The sequence below is a fragment of the Lipotes vexillifer genome, unplaced genomic scaffold (genome assembly GCF_000442215.2).
Source record: "Lipotes vexillifer unplaced genomic scaffold, Lipotes_vexillifer_v1.1 scaffold970, whole genome shotgun sequence".
Lineage (NCBI taxonomy): Eukaryota > Metazoa > Chordata > Mammalia > Artiodactyla > Lipotidae > Lipotes > Lipotes vexillifer.
The window spans coordinates 1,465,987-1,487,316 of NW_006783115.1; the positions used below are offsets into that span (position 1 = coordinate 1,465,987).

Below are 21,330 nucleotides of genomic sequence, written 5' to 3' on the forward strand. Positions count from 1 at the left end.
GGGGGGGGGGGGGGGGGGGGGGGGGGGGGGGCCCCCCGGGCCCCGCCCCACCTGGGGGCAGATGGGCTGCCTGCAGTGCCCCCGCCTCCCGGTCTGGCCTGCCCCACTGTGGTCGAGCTGGGAGCTGTGGCAGTCTGAACAGTGTAACAGTGACCAGCGCCATTTCTGAGCCCATTTCACAGCAGCTGATTTGCAGGGTTCCAGTGAGGACCACGTGGTAACGTGTGGACAGCACTCGCACAGTACCTGGCTCAGTGGCTGGCTGATGCCATCAGTGCTGCTACTGTGGTTGCTAGAAGCACCTGAGGACCCACCTTACCTGGAGTGCACCTCCCACAGCTTCTGGTTCATCCGATAGTCCCACACGGAGACCAGGCCCTCCTCGCCCCCGCTGACAATCTTCCAGTCGTCCATCTGGACTGAAGAGACTCCGAGTTGGTGGGCAGAGATGGACAGGGCGATCGTGTCAGTGCGGAGGTCGTGGATCCTCACCCTGCAGGGCCAGAGACGAGCGCAGAGATTAGCATTAGAGCCTGAAATGACGAATTCCTCCTCAGCCATGCTGGTCTGTGTACAGCAACCCTATGAAAACAGAGTATGAAACCCTTCAGTTACGAACATCTAAATACTGATACTAAACTTTCACCACCTCCTTAGTGTACTCTCAGAGGAGGCCAAGAGGCACTAGAAATGAACTAGTTTAGAGCACTCCCAACCATTCAAAGCACAGAACAAGGAGGACTCAGAACAGATACACCAGCTGCCCTGCTGCTCACTTTTATGTGCTCCACAGGGGAGACACCTGCCCTGGGCACAAGCCCATTGCGAGGGAGGCTGACCTGACTGCCACGGGGACGTCGGCCTGAGAAGGCTGTCCGGAGGGTAAGTATACTGCCCAGCATGGCAGTTTTGCTGTTCACATAAAAGTCTGTTAAGAGCAAGTTGTAAAACAGCTACTTTTGTCTGAAACCTGAACCCTTACCTGGTTGGGAAAATAACACTTTTCGGGTAATTTAACTCAACTTTTAAGTTCATCACCATCTTGTTGAAATTTGGAAAGGCGATGCATCTACAGTTTGGCTAAGCATAACAGAAACGTGATAAGAGTATGTGGACACTTGGCAGTTACTTATCTAAAGTCTTGAGATAATTACCTTGTAGTAATCTGAATTTCTTTAAGAACATCTTTAAAAACTACTTTCTATACAAGTATATGCTGAATTTCCACGTAAGGATAAATTAGATGAGACAGAAATCTCTTATCCACTAGAAGTACCAACACAGTTCCTGAAATAAGCCACAAGAGCTAAAACTGAATGTGGCAACATTTCAGTACAGGTGAAATTAACAGCCCCTATGCTGCAAGTCACAAACGAAAAGACAGTCGCTACCCTGAAACGATGCCACTAGCCAGCTAGCAGGGGAGCTGGACAAACATGTCTGACACAAATAATGTGGGGAGAAGGGATCATCTCAAACACGTTCTAGATCCTAAACTCTTACAGGTACATGAGCATGCACAGACACAAAGTATCTTTGTGTGAGGGGAAATTATCTGAACTGGAAATTCTATACCTAGCTTACCTACCAAGTTTGAGGGCATAATGAAGCCTTTTTTTTTTTTTTTAAACATAAAAGGACTCAATGTGAGCTACCCATGGATACTCTCTGAAAGTGATGTAGCAAAATAACAGAAGGGCCATGAGGAGCCAACACACACGCCACGGAGGGATGTATGAGACGAACACTGAATGTTAGCAGACAGCTTAGAAAGCCCTAATGTGTCAGCTGGGTGGGCAGACGCACACAGGACAAACCCACCTCTTAAGAGCCTCAAGTCACAAAGCAAAACTCAATATAGGGACTTCCCTGGTGGCACAGTGGTTAAGACTCTGGTCAGGGAACTAGATCCCACATGCATGCCGCAACTAAGGAGCCTGCCTGCCACAACTAAGATGCAGCACAACCAAATAAATAATAATTTTAAAAAGCAGGTTTGAAAAAGAACCAAATAGTACTTAAAAAAATTTTTTTTAAAACCCTCAATAAAGATTTTTTAAAAACCCTCAATATATGCTACACACGAAAGGCACATTTGCATGTGACAAGGAAGAGGTGACAGTTTTAATACCTGAAAAGGTAGATTTCAGAGCAAAAAGCATTAGCCTCAGAGTACTTCAAAATGATGAGAAGGATACAGTTTACTAAATGTTTGATAAAACTTGCCAGGAAAGAAACAAAAAACCCCACACGATACCCGAAACTAATATAAAACTGTAAATCAACTATATTTCAATTAAAAAACCACACATGGACCTAATTTCTGTAGGTTGGTTTTCCCCCCTTTTCAGTAATTCAGTTTCTTTCATCATTATAATCTATTCAGGTTTTCTTTCTATTTCTTGAGTTCATTTTTTGAATCTCCACACTTGAAGACCTAGATGAATAAATGACATTGTAGGAAAATAAGAATTATCAAAACTAACCCCCAGGAGACAGAAAATCCAAATAGATCAAGGAACACAGAGCAAGCTGGGAAAGCTGTCGAGGAGCAAGCTGTCCCTGCAAAACAAGAACAAGCAAAATGGGTCCAACCTGGAAGGAAGAGACCGCCCCCCGCATTCCCCAAACCCCGGGCTACATCTACTGTTCCACAGCACAGCAGAGGGAGGAAAGCTCTGACTCTTTACATGGAGCCAGCATTCCGTTATTACCCAAAACCCGACACCGCAAGCATGACAGAAGACGACAGATCTGCACCAGTGCTAAGACCTGAATAAAATATCAACTAACAGAACTCACAGCAACACGTTAACCAGCAAGTGGACTCTGTCTAGAATGTCCATTCCTGTGGTCCACCATGCCTCTCTGACAACAAGAAACCCATAGAGAGGGTCACTTCCGTGGACACTGAAGAGAGATCTGATGACATAGAACACTTATTCCTAATGAAAAGTCTTTAAAAAATAGTAATCTACTTTTACCAATATTATTTTACATTGTTTTTAAAAAATTAGATAAAATTAGATAAAAGTGGACAAATTTATCATTAGGGTTGACAATCCAAGGTAATTCAGTAATAATTCAGAATCAAATGTATTTTAATATGTCAAAATCAATAACTATCCTTTGTACAACCACTAGTTTTAAAAATGTAATTGAAGAAAAGATCCCACTTAAATTCGCAATTATAAGCAAAATACCCTGTAACAACTTTCTCAACTTGGAGGTCTACCATATGCATTACACCAACATCAGTAACAGAGGGCTCAGAGAGTTAAAACAAATATTCAGGATAGGAAGGCCTTTCTAAACATTACAAAAAATAAAGTCAAGGCAAATGGTAAACTGAGAAAAATGTTTGCACCAGAGGACTAATTTCTTATAAAAAAAATTCCTTCAAATTTATAGTAAAGATTGATAACCCAGGATTAAACTTTATTAAAGTTTAAGAAAAGAAAAAATAGTTCACAGGAGAAGTACTAACGGCTTTTAAACACTTGTAAGACATTCAAGTTCACTGGTAATGGGAGGAATTATGCACTAAAACTACAATGCAGTAATACCACTCAACCTGCCTACCCAGCAAGGGTAAAGTCTGGTAGTACTCCGAGACGCCTTCCACACGGGTGAGCCCTGGATAGAGAGGTACTTCTGTACGGCTGATGTGAGCACAAGCCCAAAGAAAGTGGCGTGGCAATACCCAACAAAATAAAAAAATATACTCCACCTTGACTTAGCAGTTCTGCTTCTCGGGTTTTATATAGGCTATATCTAACATACATGTACGTCCACATATATACATACAAGGCCATGAGCCACAGTACTTTTTCAGTAGCGAAGATGAGGCTTCTGTTTCAGGCACCCTGTTGACCCTCCCACTGAAAATCACTTCATACTGCTGGATAAGACGTTAACTACATCCTTTTAAGTGCACTGCTGAGCTCACAGAGTAAGCGACCTCCCTAGGGCCCATGCAGAAAACCAGGTTGGAGAGCTTGAGTTGCAATTTTGGTTGCCTCTATGCATGTGCGGTGGGGGCGAGGCTATTGGCAGGTGCCAATCTCAGGAAGCAACGGGACTGGCTCTTACTGTACCACGGGGGCAAGGCTGTAAGACTGGGGTCCACTCAAAGGGGAGTATTGAGACCTTGCTTTATAAAAAAGCAGTATAGAACTTCTAGACACGAAAACATAATCCCTGCAATTAAACTCATTAGATAGGCTAGAAACAGATTAGACAAAGCATTTGTAAATTAGAAAATAAATCTGAAGTTACCTAGAATGGAGCACAGAGAAACAGATGAAGGATGGAAGGGCATGATGGTTCCAGCTTACGCCCAAAAGAAATCCCAGAAGGAAAAAATCCAGTGTGTGGCAAAGAAGCGATAGTCAAAGTGTTAATGGCCGATGTTTTTCCAAAATGAAAGACAGGCATACTCACACTCATGAACACTAGTCAGAATAAATGAAAAGAAATACGTATTACAGAGAATCATAATAAAGTGGGGAACCGCAAAAGACACAAGGGGTCTCAAAAGCAACCTGAGACAAAGAGACTTCTGATAATCAGACCAAGAGGAAAAATGAGAAACAGTATTTACACTGTCATGAATTTGAGTGACTCAACGGGGAAGGCACGTAACCTAGCTCCATCGGTGGATGCCAGCTAAAGCCGTGACGGTACATCCGGTACAGTGGAGACCTGCACGGGCATCAGAGAATGAGGCAGAGCTACACATACTGAGGACAGCCGTCGCCTGAACAGTCAAACACCAAGCGCACCAGGCCCAGCTGCGTGACGGCAGCTGGGGGGCGGAGGAGGGAGGCACGCATCTGTGCGCAGGCACCCTCTGGAGAACGCCGCAGCACAGCCTCCGCTGAGGAAAGAGAAGCTCCCAGGAGACAACTTCTCCCTATAAATACTTTTTTGTGCTTTTGAATTCAAAAGGTTACCTGCTTAAGTTAAAAAAATTTAAACATAAAATTCTGGAAGGACATACTGGAGCTGGTAACAGCAGTTACCTTGGGGAAGAGTCTCAATGGAAGAATGAGGGGAAGAAATGCAGCTTTTACTTTTTATTCTAGACGCTGCCATGTTGTTTAAGGAACAAGAACTCGTTCATGACTGGGAGGGGCACCCAGAGGCCTTCACAAGTACTGGTCACACTCTGTTTCTTAAGTGGGCAGGTGGCGGGAATGCTCAGGTGTTCCATTTTTTTTAAATTGCACACAGCGTACCTTGTATACACTCCCATGTGGATGTTTTGTTTCAAATAAAACAGGGTTGTAGAAATCTACAGTCTTATGACACGGGGGTGAGTGAGGTCCATGGCTTCTTCCCTGCTGGCGGCGAGGCTGACTGAGAGCTCCCTTAGTACAGCAGGCCAATCAACACCCCCCCCCACCCCGCCTCCCCTCTTCCCAGGGAGGGGTCTGTGACCAGAGAGATGCGGAGCGAGCAGAAAACACACAGAAGACAAAGAGCTCCAGAGCTCCCGCAGTCAGCATTTGCAGACACTAATCTTTAGGCATTTGTGGGTTAGAGAAGGGAGAAAAGGTAAAGTTGCTGTGAAAGGAACTCTGCCTGGAGGCTACAGCTGCACTCCTTACTAATGGGAACTTGAAAAGGAAAGGGGAGGGGGGAGAAATTTTTAGCTTGAGTGCTTTCCAGTGCGTATTTGGTTAATAAGGGTCTATTTTGCTCTAGTGATTTTCATAAAGAGCTCCTCTGTTGAATATTTATACTCCATAATTTACAGTTTGGCTGTTAAGGAGACAAAGGCAAACACAAATTTGGTCCAGAAGTTCAAAGTTTGCCATCTGTTTTCCTATTGTATTTAGATACCGGCATGGATGGCTCCAAACAAAATACACAAATACACCAAAAGATACAGCATTAGTGTATTTTATCACTAAGGAAAACAAAAATGGGCCAAAAAACAGACTCAAACTTCTCCCCACAGGGAAAAAGGAGAAGCACTTAGAAGACATCTCCTCAAAAAGGCACTGCTCTGGTTTCTGGCTGACAGAAAGAGATAGCACACAGCACAGGGTGCGAAGTCCACGCGAACCCTTCGAGTTCACATCACGAAATGCATCTCTGCTTCACCCACCTGACGGCGCGGCCCCAGCGTGCACAGCAGCGTTCCCTGGCAGAGCCCGTACCCTCAGCGCTCAAATCAAATTCCTGACGTGGGGAAACAGGTAGCACAGCAAATGGGCACAAACATGCCAAGACAACTGATTCCAGGGACAAAAAGAAGCCAATGGTAGACACTGTGAATCCCTATCCAGCGTGTGTTTCATCAACTTTGCCGGTTGAAAAGAAAAAAATAATTGGTCTGAAAGCTGTAATTGTATTATGTTTAATATTCATGGTTAGGTTTGGAGGGCTGTTCCAACACTCCCTCTCTCCAGCCCCTCTCTAATGAAAATCACACCACAGGAGTCAGCTCAAGCCCGCCAATTAAAACAAAAGACACCGGAACCTTCCAAAGACTCCAACAGAGGAGCATCCATCTGATGGGCAGGAAAACGTGCTGGAACTGAGAGGGAGGCACGCTCTGGCTGGTCCTGTGCTAAGAGCTTTGAATAACTTATTACAACACTTGCAGATGGAGCAAATGTAACATTTACGCCCCACTCACTCTCCCTAACGGCCAGCAGCAGCACCAGAAGCCACCACAACTCTGCATTTGTCATGGCGAGAAGCTCCGACACTCTCTAATTAGGGGTCACAACTCAGAGCTTGCTTCCCATTGGTCTGGATAAAACAGTCCCGTAAAATAATATGGCAAGCTGTATTTGATGGCAAAGATGAAGCCTGTTCAGACTCTGGCTCAGCAGTTTCATTAAGAAGGACCTGACCTTCAGCTATATTTCTATCCAGAAAATAAAGGGAACAAGCAAGACGGCATTAAAACAGTCTCTCTTTTTTTTAAATGACCAAATTAATCAAGAAAACTCATTTTTTTTTAAGAAATCAATAACATGATTGTTTTGTCTCATCGAACCTATATTAAAGAGGATTTTTGAAAACAACCTTATATGCCCAAATTAGTAGCTATAACACATATATAAGCACCAGTGATGGCCTTTGGTGAATGACTCATTTTTAAGAGCAACTAGAAAAACATGTATTTTCAGGTAGAACTGCCCAGTTTAATCCAAGTAGGCTATGGTTAGAGCTCTATGTATTGTAAAGCTGTATCTCTAAAGTTTAGAGTTCTTTGTTTATTGCCCATAAAGAGTAATAAGCCCTTTGGACGGATCACTCGACCTTTCTGGACCTATTTCCTTAGCTGGGCCAGCTATTAGATGGTCTTAAAGAGCTCTGCTAGACCGAAAATTCTGCAACCCTTACAAGCCAGCCCATAACACCACCAGTGGACAAAAATGATGTATGGAAACATAGAAACATTTAGCTTACTTTAATAAATCCTTTTAAATTTCAATCAGATGAGTGTACCTAGAATAGGCTCTCTATTTTATGGTCAACTGATTTTCAACAGTGGTGCCAAGACAATTCAATGGAGAAAAAATAGTCTTTTCAACAGATGATGCTAGGACAATGGATATCCACATGCAAAAAAGAATGAGGTTGGACTCCCACCTCACACCATATACAAAAATTAACTCCAAATGCATCATAGACCTCAGCGTAGGAGCCAAAATCATAAAAATTCTTTTAAGTAAACATAGGAGTAAATCTTTGTGACTTTGGGCTAGGAAATGGCTTCTTCAATATGATACCAATAGCACAAATGACAAAGAAAAACTGGATAAATGGAATTTCATCAAAATTAAAAACTTCTGTGCTTCAAAGGACATTATCAAGTGTGAAAAGACAACCCATAGAATGGGGAGAAATATTTACAAATCATATCTGATAAGAGGTTGGTATCCAGACTATATAAAGAACTCTTGCAACTCAATAAATAAAAAGACAACCTAATTAAAAAATGGGCCAAGGATTTGAATAGACATTTATCCAAAGAGGCCAAAAAGCACATGAAAGGATGTTCAACAACATCATACCTTTAGGACAGCTATAATCAGAGACCACAGCAAGTACTGGTAAGGATGTGGAGAAACTGGAACCCCCATACACTGCTGGTGGGAATGTAAGATGGTACAGTCACTTTGGAAAAGAGTCTAGCAGTTCCTCAAATAGTTAAACACAGGGTTATATAAGCCAGCAATGCCACTCCTAGGTATATATCCAAGAGAACTGAAAACATATGTCTACACAAAAATCTGTAGTTGAATGGTAACAGCAGCATTATTCATAATAACCAAAAAATGGAAACAACCCAAATGTTAACTGATGAATGAATAAGTAAATGTGGTATACTCATACAATGGAATATTACTTGGCCATAAAAAGGAATTAAGTGGTGATTCAGGCTACAACACAGGTTTATCTTGGAAACATTATGCTAAGTGGAAGAAAGCCAGTCACAAAAAGTCACACGTTCTACGATTCCATTTACATGAAATATCTTAAAACAGATCCGTAGAGGCAGGAAGTGATTAGTGGTTGCCTAGAGCTAGAGAAGTTGGGGGGACATAGAGAGTGACTGCTAATGGGCACAAGGTTTCTATTTGGGCTGATGAAAATGTTCTAAACCTGACTTGGTGATGACTGCACAACCTTGTGAACTTTACACTGGATTGTATAATTTAAATTAGTGAATTGTAGGTATGTGAATTCTATCTCAATAAAGCTGAAATTTTTTTAAAATCAATTTAAGATTACAGGAGGAAAAGCAGTGGGATTTGTTGGCTCAGTGCACGTTGCTTTGGCAGCCCACTAACAACCTGATGTACGCCCTTACCACCAACTCTTCTTTTTGGCCCCGCCGTGCCGCCTGCGGGATCTTAGTTCCCTGACCAGGGATTGAACCTGGGCCAAGGCAGTGAAAGCGCAGAGTCCTAACCACTGGACCGCCAGGGAAGTCCCACCCTTATCACCAACTCTTATTTTGATTCTCCCCAGCAGAGCATTCTCTGGTCTAGATCCCTGATTTCATTCGTTAGAAATGAGCAGATCCCAGATGAGAAGACTGAGAGCAACAGAATGGGAAGGGACCCCCTTTAATACAGCCCTCTACTGCCAACTAAACAGTTTTATTTAAATTATTTAAAGAGAGTAGGAGTTCTGCGTCTGACCTAAAGCAAGCCCACTACTGCCTCTGTCTTCTGCTGCTACAACCCAAACCTCTGGACAAAACACAAAAAGCAAACACCTGAGGACCCTGGGGAGTTGACTCACTACAGTGGATTGTGGGGGAAGTGGCCACGGAGGAAGGGGCCGTGGGGAAAGGAGTTTCTCTCTCACAGCCTCACCCCGAGTGTGAGCTCCTGTAGCAGAGCTGTGTGGTAGCTAAAACGCTAACAGAAACACCTTCTTTCTGAAGAACCAAGGAGAGAAGCCCCTAAGTCCAAAGAACGTGGATGTGGCATCTTTGGGGATTCCCCCATCTCTTTTCTCTCTGGTTTTGCCCCAAGGCAGTCAGTCCCTATTCACAGAGCTGCATGGTGGTAGGGATGCCAGCAGGTGAAACCCTGAGAGAAACCCCATCTTCTCGTCAGAGGACCAGGGGACAAGGGCCCTGAAAGCTAGGAATCACAGGGATGAAGAGAGGGAGGAACTGGAGACGGGGAGCCCGTGATACCACGTGTGACCCCGCACGTGGCCCAGGTGCAGACTCAAAGCAGTACAGCAAAGGCTCAGGTAAGATTTCAACCACTGCCAGCTCAGACTAACCTCTGGGTGGCACATGTGCAGGGCAGTCAGAGAAGCACAGCAAAGGTTTTGGAAATTGAACTGACACTGGAATCACCACCCACAGAAGGCAAGACACAACTTTCAGTCTGAACCTAACCAGGGGGACTGCCTGTTTAAAACAAAAACAAAACTCAACATCCTCCAGAGGATTATGTAACAGGATCGAAAGTGGACACAAAATGTCCAGGATACATCCAAAATTACTTGACATACCCCCACCCCAAAAGCCCCAGGAAAATGTGACCCATTCTCAAGGGAAAATGTCAACCTTAAAATAACCCAGACTTTTGGAATGATCAGTGACTTTAAAGCAGCTATTGTAACTATATTCCATGAGGTTAAGGTAAAATGATAAGAAAGAATGAAATTCTGAGCAGAGAAACAGAAACAATGGAAATTCTGAACCAAAAAAGTATAAAATCTGAAATAAAAAATTCACTAGATGGGTTCAACAGCAGAATGGAGGTGACAGAGGAAACAGTTCATGAACCCAAAGTTGAATCAGTAGATATTTGCAACTTGAAGAATGTAAGGCTTAGGAAAGAAAATGAATAGAGCTTCAGTGACCTGTGGGATAATATCAAAAAGTCTGTTCTTCACATCACTGAAGTCCCAGAGGAGAGGGGAAAGGGGATCAGTGTGGAAAAAAATATCTGAAGAAATAATGGCCAAAAACATCCCAAATTTGGTGGAAGACATAAATTTACAGATTCTAAATGTTCAGTGAATCCCAAAGGTTAACCTAAAGAAACAAAACAAAAAACTCACAGTGGTCTATTTCCTGCAGACTTTATCTTGGTAACCCATTCAAGTTTCTCATAACTGTACTAATTCCTAAGATTTATTTTTGCCTTCATTGAACAAATACAGACTTTTATTTAATTGAAAACACCATCCAATTCAAGAAGCACCATTACTTTATGTAATATTTTAACATGCTGCCATTTGTAAGATGTTATTATAAAAGACACATCTTGATTTTCATAGATGTGAAAATGTAAAGAAAAAAAAAGTGCATCTTAGAATAAATGCAAAACATACAGAGTTAAGCCCTCTCTGAGTACTAGACAGACACTGTGGTAAGACACAAGCATCCTGTCCTAACACCGGATGCACACCGCTCCCTCCTCTAATGTTACTTACCACTCTTTCTTCTTGGCTTAGCAGGAAAGGACAAAATATGCATTAAAAAAACCTCATTGATCTGTAGTGTTAAAACTCTTGTGCAGAGCCCCACCTTTATAACCCCACTTTATAACCCTTCCCTCCCAGCGAGGGAAAAGTACAGTCCAACCATAACTCAGTTCCCACCCTGATCATTCTCTTAATCTTTATCAGACTCTACTTAACCTCTAGTGACAAGCTAGGTGAGCTATTTTTTTCATTTTTAATTTCAGCTTATACCCACCCCCCAAAAAAACCCCAACTCCTGAGAAAATTCCACCCATGCTATTAGCGAAGTTACTCAAGCTGATTTCCTTACTTTAAAGAAATATTATTTTTGTTTTAACCTTGGACAGTTTTATGTACCTTTAGAGTCCATTTCATTCTCAAGTTATTTATAAAGTACTAAGAGAATGCAATAGAAGTTCAGTTTTTTAAATAAAAATGGAGGTTCCAAGGTTTTTAAACTGCATCTGTCATGAAGGGATAGCCACCTAGCTCTCTTCATAGTATTTGCCCCCTCTGTCCCACTTCTGAAATAAAACATAAGCTGTACAAGCCTGGGTGTGCATCTCTGATGAGTTCCTACTCATAGCTATTAAGTCTCTGGGAGAAACCCCACAAGACATACCTCTATGCACTTAAAAGTCTAGAGTCCTTATTCCTTCCTTTTTCCAGATGTATAGTGTTTTTAAGCCCCATGTTTGAAATTCATATTGCTAACACTGTTAATGTGATTCATAAAGAACAATCTTATATATGATGGCAAGCCTCTGTGGTACCAGTAGTGGTCAAATAGCTGGCACACAGATCTAGAAGTGGCCCTGATTAAATGCCATTTTGGATAGCCCCCTCCCCAACTCCAAGTCCCAAGTCTATTCTTTTCATCCAAAAAGACAAAGGGTGTAAAAAAGAAACACAAAAAACCGTAACTTTGGTTTACTAATAAAATGGATTTTAACATGGTCAGATTTGGCCTTCAAAATGACCAGAGAGCCCTTTTACACTGTGCATTTGGCTTCTCCTCTGGCATCGGGGAGCATGGTCAGGCAGCCCTGCTCCAGAGGAAAACATCAGCTTTACCAAGTACGTACAGGCCTCCTCACTGACAGCAGGATGTGCAGCTGACAATGGTCATGACAATCTGGCTGTAACTGTGCTTCTAGAGGTAATTAGGCTACGTTATATAGAAAGCAGAGGTCTCTTCTCTGGAACACCATTTTGGTTTCCTGGGAGCCTAGCTGTGGTTGAACACCTAAATGGTCATGCTGTCAACAAACTCTGAAGCATAACCTACAATCCCAAACCATTCCATTTGGATGCCCCACAGAGCCCTCTGCATTTGCTCTCCTGGAAAGCGAAGAGCTGTTAGGTCGCTGCAGGTAGATCCTATCAGATAAGCTTGGAGCCTTTGTACAGCTCAGTCAGAAATGAAAATGGGAGAGTAAAACTATAAACTGATGTGTTTCATTTGCTGTGCCACAAGTGGGGCCACTTATCTAAGCCTAGTTTGTTTTCTTTTTTTTTAAAGAGAAAAACTGCCTGGACATACGCTGAGGAGTTCAATTCTCAAGCATGAGAAGTATCAGCTGTTTCAGGAGGGCTCGAGGGAAAAAAGATCAGGTATTTTCTTTCAATAAAGCATACTCACATCTTTTTGCTCTCTGGGAGGGAGAGAGTAGTAGTGAAGGTCAGAAGTTGAAAATATTATCTGACAAAATAATTATTTTTGCAAGCTGCTGCACTGGTATGACAGAGGTCTGGGATTTGGCACAAAGGAGGACCCGCCTCACGATCTGATACCCCACCAAGTGGCCCGCCACCTGCAGCCCGGGGCTGGCCAGCGGAGGGGGCGCCAGCTGAACCTGGCCTCCAGCCATGCTACCTCTCTTCAGGGCCCTGGATCAGACATGACAGATAACCAGTCAAAAAAAGAAGAAAAAAAAAAAAAAAGGAAGAAGAAAGAAAGAAAAGGAAAAGACAAGGGGGAGAGGGAAGAGAAAGGAAAAAAGCCTAAAATTTGGACTCAGTCTTTTCAAACACTTTAATCCTTCCATGCTGATCGGTCCTGGAGCGGCCAGAGCTGGCACTGGACCCCGTACCGGGAAAATCCGACTCCCTAAGCCAATACGTTAAAGGGAAGACTGCTAATCAGCTAAATAGAAACTGGAATCTGTTCACATGAAGTCTCTTTTTTTCCCCCATCACCGGAGGGACACCATAGTGGTCTGAAACACACTCTTGACATCATTTGGCAGGCAAACCTATTTTGCTGAACATGATTCATCCCTTAGGTTGTTGTTTTTAATATTAGAAAGTGAGCTTTTAAATGCCAAACAAATTTTACAGCAGGGGGACAAAAGATATTCCAAGTGGTCTCACTGGACCTTCCACCAACTGCGTCCACCAAATGGCCTAAAAGACAACCTTCCCATGGTGTTTCAGAAATGAGGCAGAGATGCAACTCCATCCAACTATTACCTAATACAAGACTTTGTTCTCCAAGTTCACAGGGATGGTATTTATGGGATCAGGGCTGAACTCAGGTGGGCAGAGATGTGAGTGAGAAGTGAGGAGGGTGAGTTGGGAAGGAAATCAGTGAGCTCAGTGGAGGCCGAGCGGCCAGGCCTCAAGAGAAGCTGCCTGTGGCTCTAAGATGCGACTCTACTGACACCTACCTCCTGTCCATGTTGCCACTGACCATGAGATTGGGAGGGCTGTCCCGGAGGTTGACGCAGGTGAAGTCGCCAAGCGCGTTGCCCAGCTTCGAAAGGCAGCGTTCTGCTTCCAGGCTATACACCAGGATCTGGGGAGGAGGAAAAACACGTGGGTGTGTGTTAGGGGCAGCAGGCCCGCACAAACAATTTCCACCCACCGTCGCCCCGGGGCACGGTCACAGCACCAGCTCCCATTAGAGAAGAGGCTCTAATACTCCATTTCCTGACCCCTTCCAGGTAACGACAGTATAAGGATGGCTCTTAGAACAACAAAAGGAAACACAAGAGAAAAGAAAATCCAAAGAATTCCAGGCCAAGGTGCAAACAAACTCATAGGACACACAAAAAATGCCAAATGAGGAAATTCGGTATCCCAATTTCTTAACACAGAAAAAGAAGCATGGAAACTAAGGGTCACTGCTTCTGATTAGTTAATGGGGGAGGCTAACAAGAAGTCTGTGTACAGGGTTCTCTCTTTTCCCCCTCTGTATTTATACCACAGAAGGTAAAAAGAACAAACAGTATAAGCATCCAGGATGATGAAGCTTGTACAGTTAACCACTAGATGATTCCTTCAGATTAAACTACAAACCAAAACATAAAGTCTTACTCCCAAACGTTAAAAAAAAATTTTTTAATTGAGGTATAACTGATATTCCCCAACATTTCTCTCTTCAGTCACTCTCCAGTAGCTAATTATAGTAAGCTCTGTTCCATAAGGTATGGAGACAAGTTAAGAGAGTATCCTTGATCTCTAGACAATGTATTCATTACATTTGAACACTGCCTTTTCTCCAGCAAATGGGGAAACAAGGATGATTCATAAGGAATCTTTCTGAAGATTATTTAAGTCTTTTACTAAAAAGATCTTAGTAATTCAATTAACATTAAGTGCTTGCCATGGGTCAGTAATTGTTGTAAGTACTGAAGACATAGTCCTTGCACCCAAATTCACTGTTCAAAAGCCTCCTCATTTACACACACACACACATGTGAGCATACATTATATTCCGTCGATCATGTGGTTAAAATTAATCACTGAACTCAAAAGTTTTACTGTTAATATTTTGTAGAGTCTCCTCTCTTAGCCCACACATGAAAATGATGTGCTATTTTTTCTTGTTAACCTATACATTTACCAATTATCAGTGTACAGATTCCTATTTTAGTACTGAGAGGTTAATAAACTGACACCACCTTGAAAACCATTGATCTCATTGTTGACACATATTTCTAACAATTTAATCTTTGGAAATTCCTAATAGTCAAAACAACACTATAATATTAAGTAAAATTGCTCATGGTATCTGAAAGGAAAGACAGCAATTTCAAAATGTAAAATGCCTTCTTTTTTTTTTTTTTTGCATTACGCGGGCCTCTCACTGTTGTGGCCTCTCCCATTGCGGAGCACAGGCTCCGGACGCGCAGGCTCAGCGGCCACGGCTCACGGGCCCAGCCGCTCCGCAGCATGTGGGATCTTCCCAGACCGGGGCACGAACCCGTGTCCCCTGCATCGGCAGGCAGACTGTCAACCACTGCGCCACCAGGGAAGCCCGTAAAATGCCTTCTTAATCCCTAAAGACCATAGAGAACAAGCTAAATTTTATTTTTATTTTCATGCAGTTGAAAATAAAAGTTTCTGAGAAAATTTCAACTGTAAAATATCCAAAATAAGATTCTTCTTCCAAGTATGGGCATAGAAATAAATCAAATCTTCTATCTACAGTAAATATCCTAAAAATTACATAAAAATCGGTTCCTGGAGGGAGAAAAAAAAAAAAAACACCAGCAACGTCATTCATGGTCTACCCTGAAAGTAACATTCTGCACTTATATATCACTATACAGCTTTCAAGAGGGCTTCTGGACTCAATCTCTTCTTCTTTTTAAAATACTTCAACATCTATAGCAGGAAGAAATGTTCCATGATAAATATAAGAATTTTATAAGAATATAAGAATTAAAATCTGATATTGAGTCTGTTCCTATGTCTTTATACTTTTTTTTTTTAGAAGTTCTTTTTTGACAAGAGGATAGATCATTTCTGAGTGAAACAGTGGGATCTAATCCCTCTTCAAAAAGACTGCAAATTCATCGTATAAGTTAGTAGTCAGGAGTCAAGTATTTTCTAAAATGTTTAATAATTCAATGAATCAGAACTATCCAAAGAGTACCTTGACCATTATGTTTAGTTAAAGACCGCAGAGATCAGAAAACACATTACCCATCTCAGAGGCGGTTCTTCCCATGTTACGAGTCCCTCAACAACCTTTAGCATCTCTCTCTCCCCTCTGTGCTCTCTCTCTTTTAATAAGGTTGAGCAAATGGGACTTCATTTTATCTGATTGCCACAGACTAGTGAGATTAATTATTCATGCTCATACTCTCCCTCTTGTTAAGACCATGCATTAGACTAATTTTTCTCTTTATTGCGCTAGTTGGGTGAGTCTCAACCCATGGCCACTTGACTCACTCTCAGAAGTGTATGGATATGCTGGAAAGAAGGAAAAAACGACCCATAGCTAAAATCTTGGAGAAAATGTTCTGCACTAATGTGACCGCCAAATCAATAGATGTTGCTGGGGATATTTTTCTTAAGTACCACATGTACATTACAAAAGGGTTTAAACAGTGATTAAGGCGCAAATCTGTATAGAATGCGATGGATGTTTCTTTAAGAATTATCTAAAATGACTGAACCACGTTGTATATTTTACAAAGGTAACTGCAGGAGATGCAGTGTGTAGTCTCGGACACTGCAGGGTCTACTCCTTTCTCTTTGGCTTCCAGGGAGATTTAGAGGGCACCTGGTGGAAGCAAGCATTGTTTAAAAAGAACTTTCTGTTTTTTCCTTCTTAGAGATGTTAAGGTATTTTCACAAATCCTAGTCTTAGAATCCTAACTTTCATTTTTGTCAATTATTCAGATTTCTCTGAAATTTCTAAAGAATCTTTGTTTCTTTCTGATTTCTAACATAATATATCTTGTGTAACCTTCTGGATAGCCATCTCTCAGAAATAACCACTTTAACAGTTTAGTGTATACAGTTGTCCCTTGGTATCCATGGGGGTTTACTGCCGGGACCCCCCCCCAGATACCAAAATCTGCCCACGCTCAAGTAAGTCCCTTATATAAAATGGTGTACTATTTGCATATAACCTACATCTTCTCATCTACTTTAAATCATTTCTAGATTACTTACAACACCTAATACGATGTAAATGCTATGTAAATGTTGCTGGTGCTCAGCAAATTCAAGTTTTGCTTTTTGGAACTTTCTAGAATTTGGGGGGGAATATTTTCGAGCTGAGGTTGGTTGAATCCGTGGATTCGCAACCTGTGGATGTGGAGGGCTATGTACTGCTAGACTTTTTCTATACACATGTCTGTCTTGTCTGTTGCGCGCACACTCTCTCTGTGTATAAAATTATTTTTTTCTCTCGACGGGACTGTTGTTCTACAACTTGTTTTTCCTACTAAATAACATGAGAGTTCTTTCCTCGTCAGTACCTATACAAAGATCTTGTTCTTTTTAAAGGCTGCATAGAACTTGTCTATGGATATATGATTCCATACCGATGGATATTTGGGTTGTTTCTAATTTTTTAGACAAAATAAATAATGCTATAATTCTTTCAACAGCCAGTAAACAAATGTTTGACTCTTCTCTGTGCAGCAGGCACTGGAATGAACAGGGAGGGTGGATGATGTGCAGGAGCCTCGGCCGGCTGCCAGCTGAAACAATCCACCTCTTCACCAGCTAGTGCACGGCCACCAACTGTCCTGGTCCGCCATTTGTGGGGCTCGCCTCTCTAAGGAGACCCACCTTACAGCCATGTCCTAGCAGGTGGTGGTGTAGCAGTAGGGGCAGTAGTGTAGAGTCAGGATGGAGGTGGTGGCCACAGGCCTGACATCTGGGAAACATCGGCAACGCCCTGGTGCAGGCAGGCCCCGCCCCTTCCAGGTGTGACCCGGACCATTTAGTGTGCCTAGGACTGGCTTTCCAACCAAACCATGAGGAAAGGGATAAGAAATGGCTACTGCCCCTGCAGTGGGGTGAGCTCAAGGCAGGCCAACTTCCTCCTTCACCCAGTAAGAACTGGATTTAGCAATACAAACATTTCCTAAATCTGGGACTGCTATTAGCCTCATAATGAAACAGGAACCACTGTATACAGAAATAGCTATGAAGAGATTACAGAGCCTTGCAGTCCCAGACTTTTGGCTGGGTGCTAATGACTGAAAAAAGGAATTCCATTTGTGTTTTCTTTAAGTTTACCAAAATACTGAGTCTTCCTCACACTCCTATGTGTCATCTGCCAAAGCCATTACACCACCACCACCGTCAACCTGAGCAGCGGGCTCACCGCCTCAGGACCCCAGGCACTGCCTTTCCAAAGGGATGAGGTGGTCAGAAAGCTTCCTTACAAGACTATAGCTTTTTAAAAGGCGTTGTGAATGAAAGACCATTTGTCTGCCACCATCTAAAAAAAGGGAAGCGACAGAGAGAGAAAAGGTTAGGAGATGCTGTGCTGGATTGCAGCGAAGTAAAAGATAAAAAAAGGCATGGGGAGGAAGATTTGACTGAAATTCCTGGAGATAACAAAGTCTACCTACTTTCTTTTCCGATGTCTAACAACCCACCTCCATCACCACCACATATATTTTGCCCTTCTGAGGGGGTAAAGTCATGATAAGAAGCCGAATTCTAGAGAGTAAAGAAAATAATCCTCATGTTCCCTCCTCTTCCATCCCAATTAAGCTTATTGTGTGTTCTCTTTGAGCCCTTAGCAGAGTTTATTCCCTCTTGTCAGCGCTGAAGGTATTCACCGTCTACGCACCCCTTCTGGTGTCCCCAAGGTGCCACCTTGAACTGTACATCTGCTTCCTCCAACTTTTCCCCAGACCCATGGTTCTCAAACACTGGAGGGTAGGAGAGTCACCGAGGAGACTGTGACTTTAGCAGGCCAGCTGAGGCACTGTTACCAAGCGCCATGCCACATATTGTAAAACACTGTCCTAGACTTAGACTGTAAGTTCCTTGGGGCAGCAATCCTGTCATTCATTCCTGCAGCACTGACTAAGGGCCAGCACGTGCCAGGTACTCAGTAAGCGCTTGTAGATTAACTGACTGGTACACATTTATCGGGCAAACCCAGGGCTTACCATGGTCCGGTACATGATAAGTACTCAGATAGTCCTTGTTTTGCTTAACACATTCCCCCATTTCTGGATGCCTAATCTTGCTGCTGGCTTGTACAAAGGAACCACTTCCTTGTACTCAAAACAGAAGGTTCCACAGATCTCTCTCCACAGTCTCCAGATTCCAGAACTCCCAAACTGTATCCAGGCCCAAGGTTCCACCTCTGACAACACAGCACACTATGAATGTCTGGAAAACCATCCTGTTTAAAACACTGAAGACTCAGTCTAGTGAACATTCCTGTAAACATTGTTTAACTCCTGCGAAGCCCGAGAAAGTCCGAGGAGGCAAAAATGAAGCGAGCACTACAACCCGAAAGGGAAGAGCAGCACTCACATCAGGGGCTGCTCTGGGGGCATCTGCCGGTGTCAGAGCCCCGAAAACTGGGGAAATAGGAGGCAAGGTTTCCAGCCAGTGCCAGGTGGAACCAGAACTGATAAGTCTGCCTAAAGCTGGGCCCCTTGGACAGCTATGTACACTCAGCAAAAAGCAAGATAGGAACAAAAATCTATCCACTGGTGAAGAGAGCCTACGTGGCAACTTGCCTGTCTCAGGTTCAGCTCAGGATGGAATATGTTTGCCCTTGGCCTGCAAGCCTCACGCACGTTGGGAGTTTGAAGTTATACTACCTGCAAGGCCAAAAGACCCCAGGTCTAGTAATAAAAGTACTTTCCTGTTGGTAACATGCTTCCTGGTACCTGGCAGAATCTTCTCAGGAGGAAGATCCTCTCAACCCAGGCCCCGTAGGAGATCTACAAATCAAGATCAGCCAAATATGAGCTCACAATTTAAAAAAAATTTTTTTTTCCCAACATAGAAACAGCTCATCGTAAGTGAGAGACAGAAAACAGGCTTCCAAGGATATCAGATGTTTATCAGATGAAGAAAAATATGCATGATGGAAATGTTTACAGAAATAAAAGAGGGTGAGGGGTCAAAAGCAGCAAAACTGATGAAGTACCTCTGCAAAACAAAACAAATAGAATTTCTAGAAATTAAAAAAAAAATCAGGGGACTTCCCTGGTGGTGCAGTCGATAAGACTGCACTCACAATGCAGGGGGCCCTGGTTCGATCCCTGGTCAGGGAACTAGCTCCCACGTGCATGCCGCAACTAAGGAGCCCACGTGCTGCAACTAAGACCCAGCACAACCAAAGGAAAAAAAAAAAAATCAATGGATGAGTTAAACGGAGTCCAAGAGAGAATTTGTGAACTGGAAGACAAAGATGAAGAAATTATTCAGGACGCAACACAGAGAGATGGAGAGGGAAAAGATGAGTAAGTGGGGAAGAGCACAGAAGGGAGAACAAGTTGGTCTAAAACACATCTAACCTGAGTTCTAGACAGAAAGAATAGAGAGAATGAGGAGAAATTTCAACAAAACAATGGCTGAGAACTTTCTGCAACTGAAAGGAAAGAAGTGCAAGAGAAGCCACCCAAGAGAACTAAATCCACACCTAGAGACAGCAGAGAGAAACCACAGAATATTAAAGACAAGGAAAAACCAGCCAAAAGAAGAGAAAAAGTCCTAAATGAGAATGACGGTTAAACAACTCCTCAGGAAATAACAGTGGAGGTCAAACCAATCACCTCTTCAAAGGTCTGAGAGAAAACACCTGTCATCCTGGAATGATAAAGGACTAGTAAAACCACCTTTCAAGAATGAGTATGAAATAAAGATGTTTTGGGATAAAAATACCGAGAGCAGAGAGCACTTGTGGCCAAGAGACCCTCACTACACAATATACTTTTGGAAGATATAAAATCATTCCAGAATAAAAGGTCTGAAATGCTGGCAAGAACAGTGAGAGAAGATTCAGGTAAATGTGCACGAATATAATGCAAATGTTGACTATACACAACAACAATGCTGATTTGGGGTTAAATAAATAGAATAAACTCTTATCTAGTCCTTATTATTCCAAACAGTCAAGTGCCATGGATCAGGGCAAAGTGCCAGGAGCACAAAGATGCCAGGTGCACGGGGACCTCCAGCATCATGGTTTGGAGTGAACAGATACTTTCTTGGATACCTGTAACGTGTTTGGCACAAAGGAAGGACTCAGTATCTATGTGCTGAAAGAATGAATAAGTGCTGCACACCTCTGCCTGTGTCAATTACAGGTGAACGACACACCAGCCTTACGTTAAAGATATGCCCCCCCCACAGATGAACACATTAAGTCAATTTGCTTTCCACCAACAGCAGCGTATTTAGCTGGTTCATAAGTGGGAGGTACAGTTTTATTCCATACAGAACTTAAAGTACAAGACTAGTAATGCTCAATTTAAAAAAAATAAAAGATACAAAAAGACCTCTCAGCCTTTGGGGTAGAATTTACTCATGTAAACGACCCAAATTGCTCTTCTGACCCAACATAAATATGACCCACAAAAATGTGCTCAAAAATTTTACTACAAAAAATGCAGGGTCTGCATATTGATGTTCACATAC

General features: G+C 42.7%; 1 protein-coding gene across 2 annotated transcripts in view; it reads right to left on the bottom strand.

Moving 5' to 3' along the window:
- Nucleotides 1-21,330, bottom strand: part of FBXW8 (F-box and WD repeat domain containing 8) — a 111,285-nt gene that overhangs the window by 3,545 nt on the left and 86,410 nt on the right. For both annotated transcript variants that reach the window (XM_007455857.1, XM_007455858.1), the window contains exons 8-9: nucleotides 13,635-13,762; nucleotides 320-493 (exon numbers count right to left, since the gene is read on the bottom strand). In XM_007455857.1, the coding sequence (XP_007455919.1) occupies nucleotides 320-493; nucleotides 13,635-13,762 (302 nt within the window). The remainder of the gene's footprint in view (nucleotides 1-319; nucleotides 494-13,634; nucleotides 13,763-21,330) is intronic.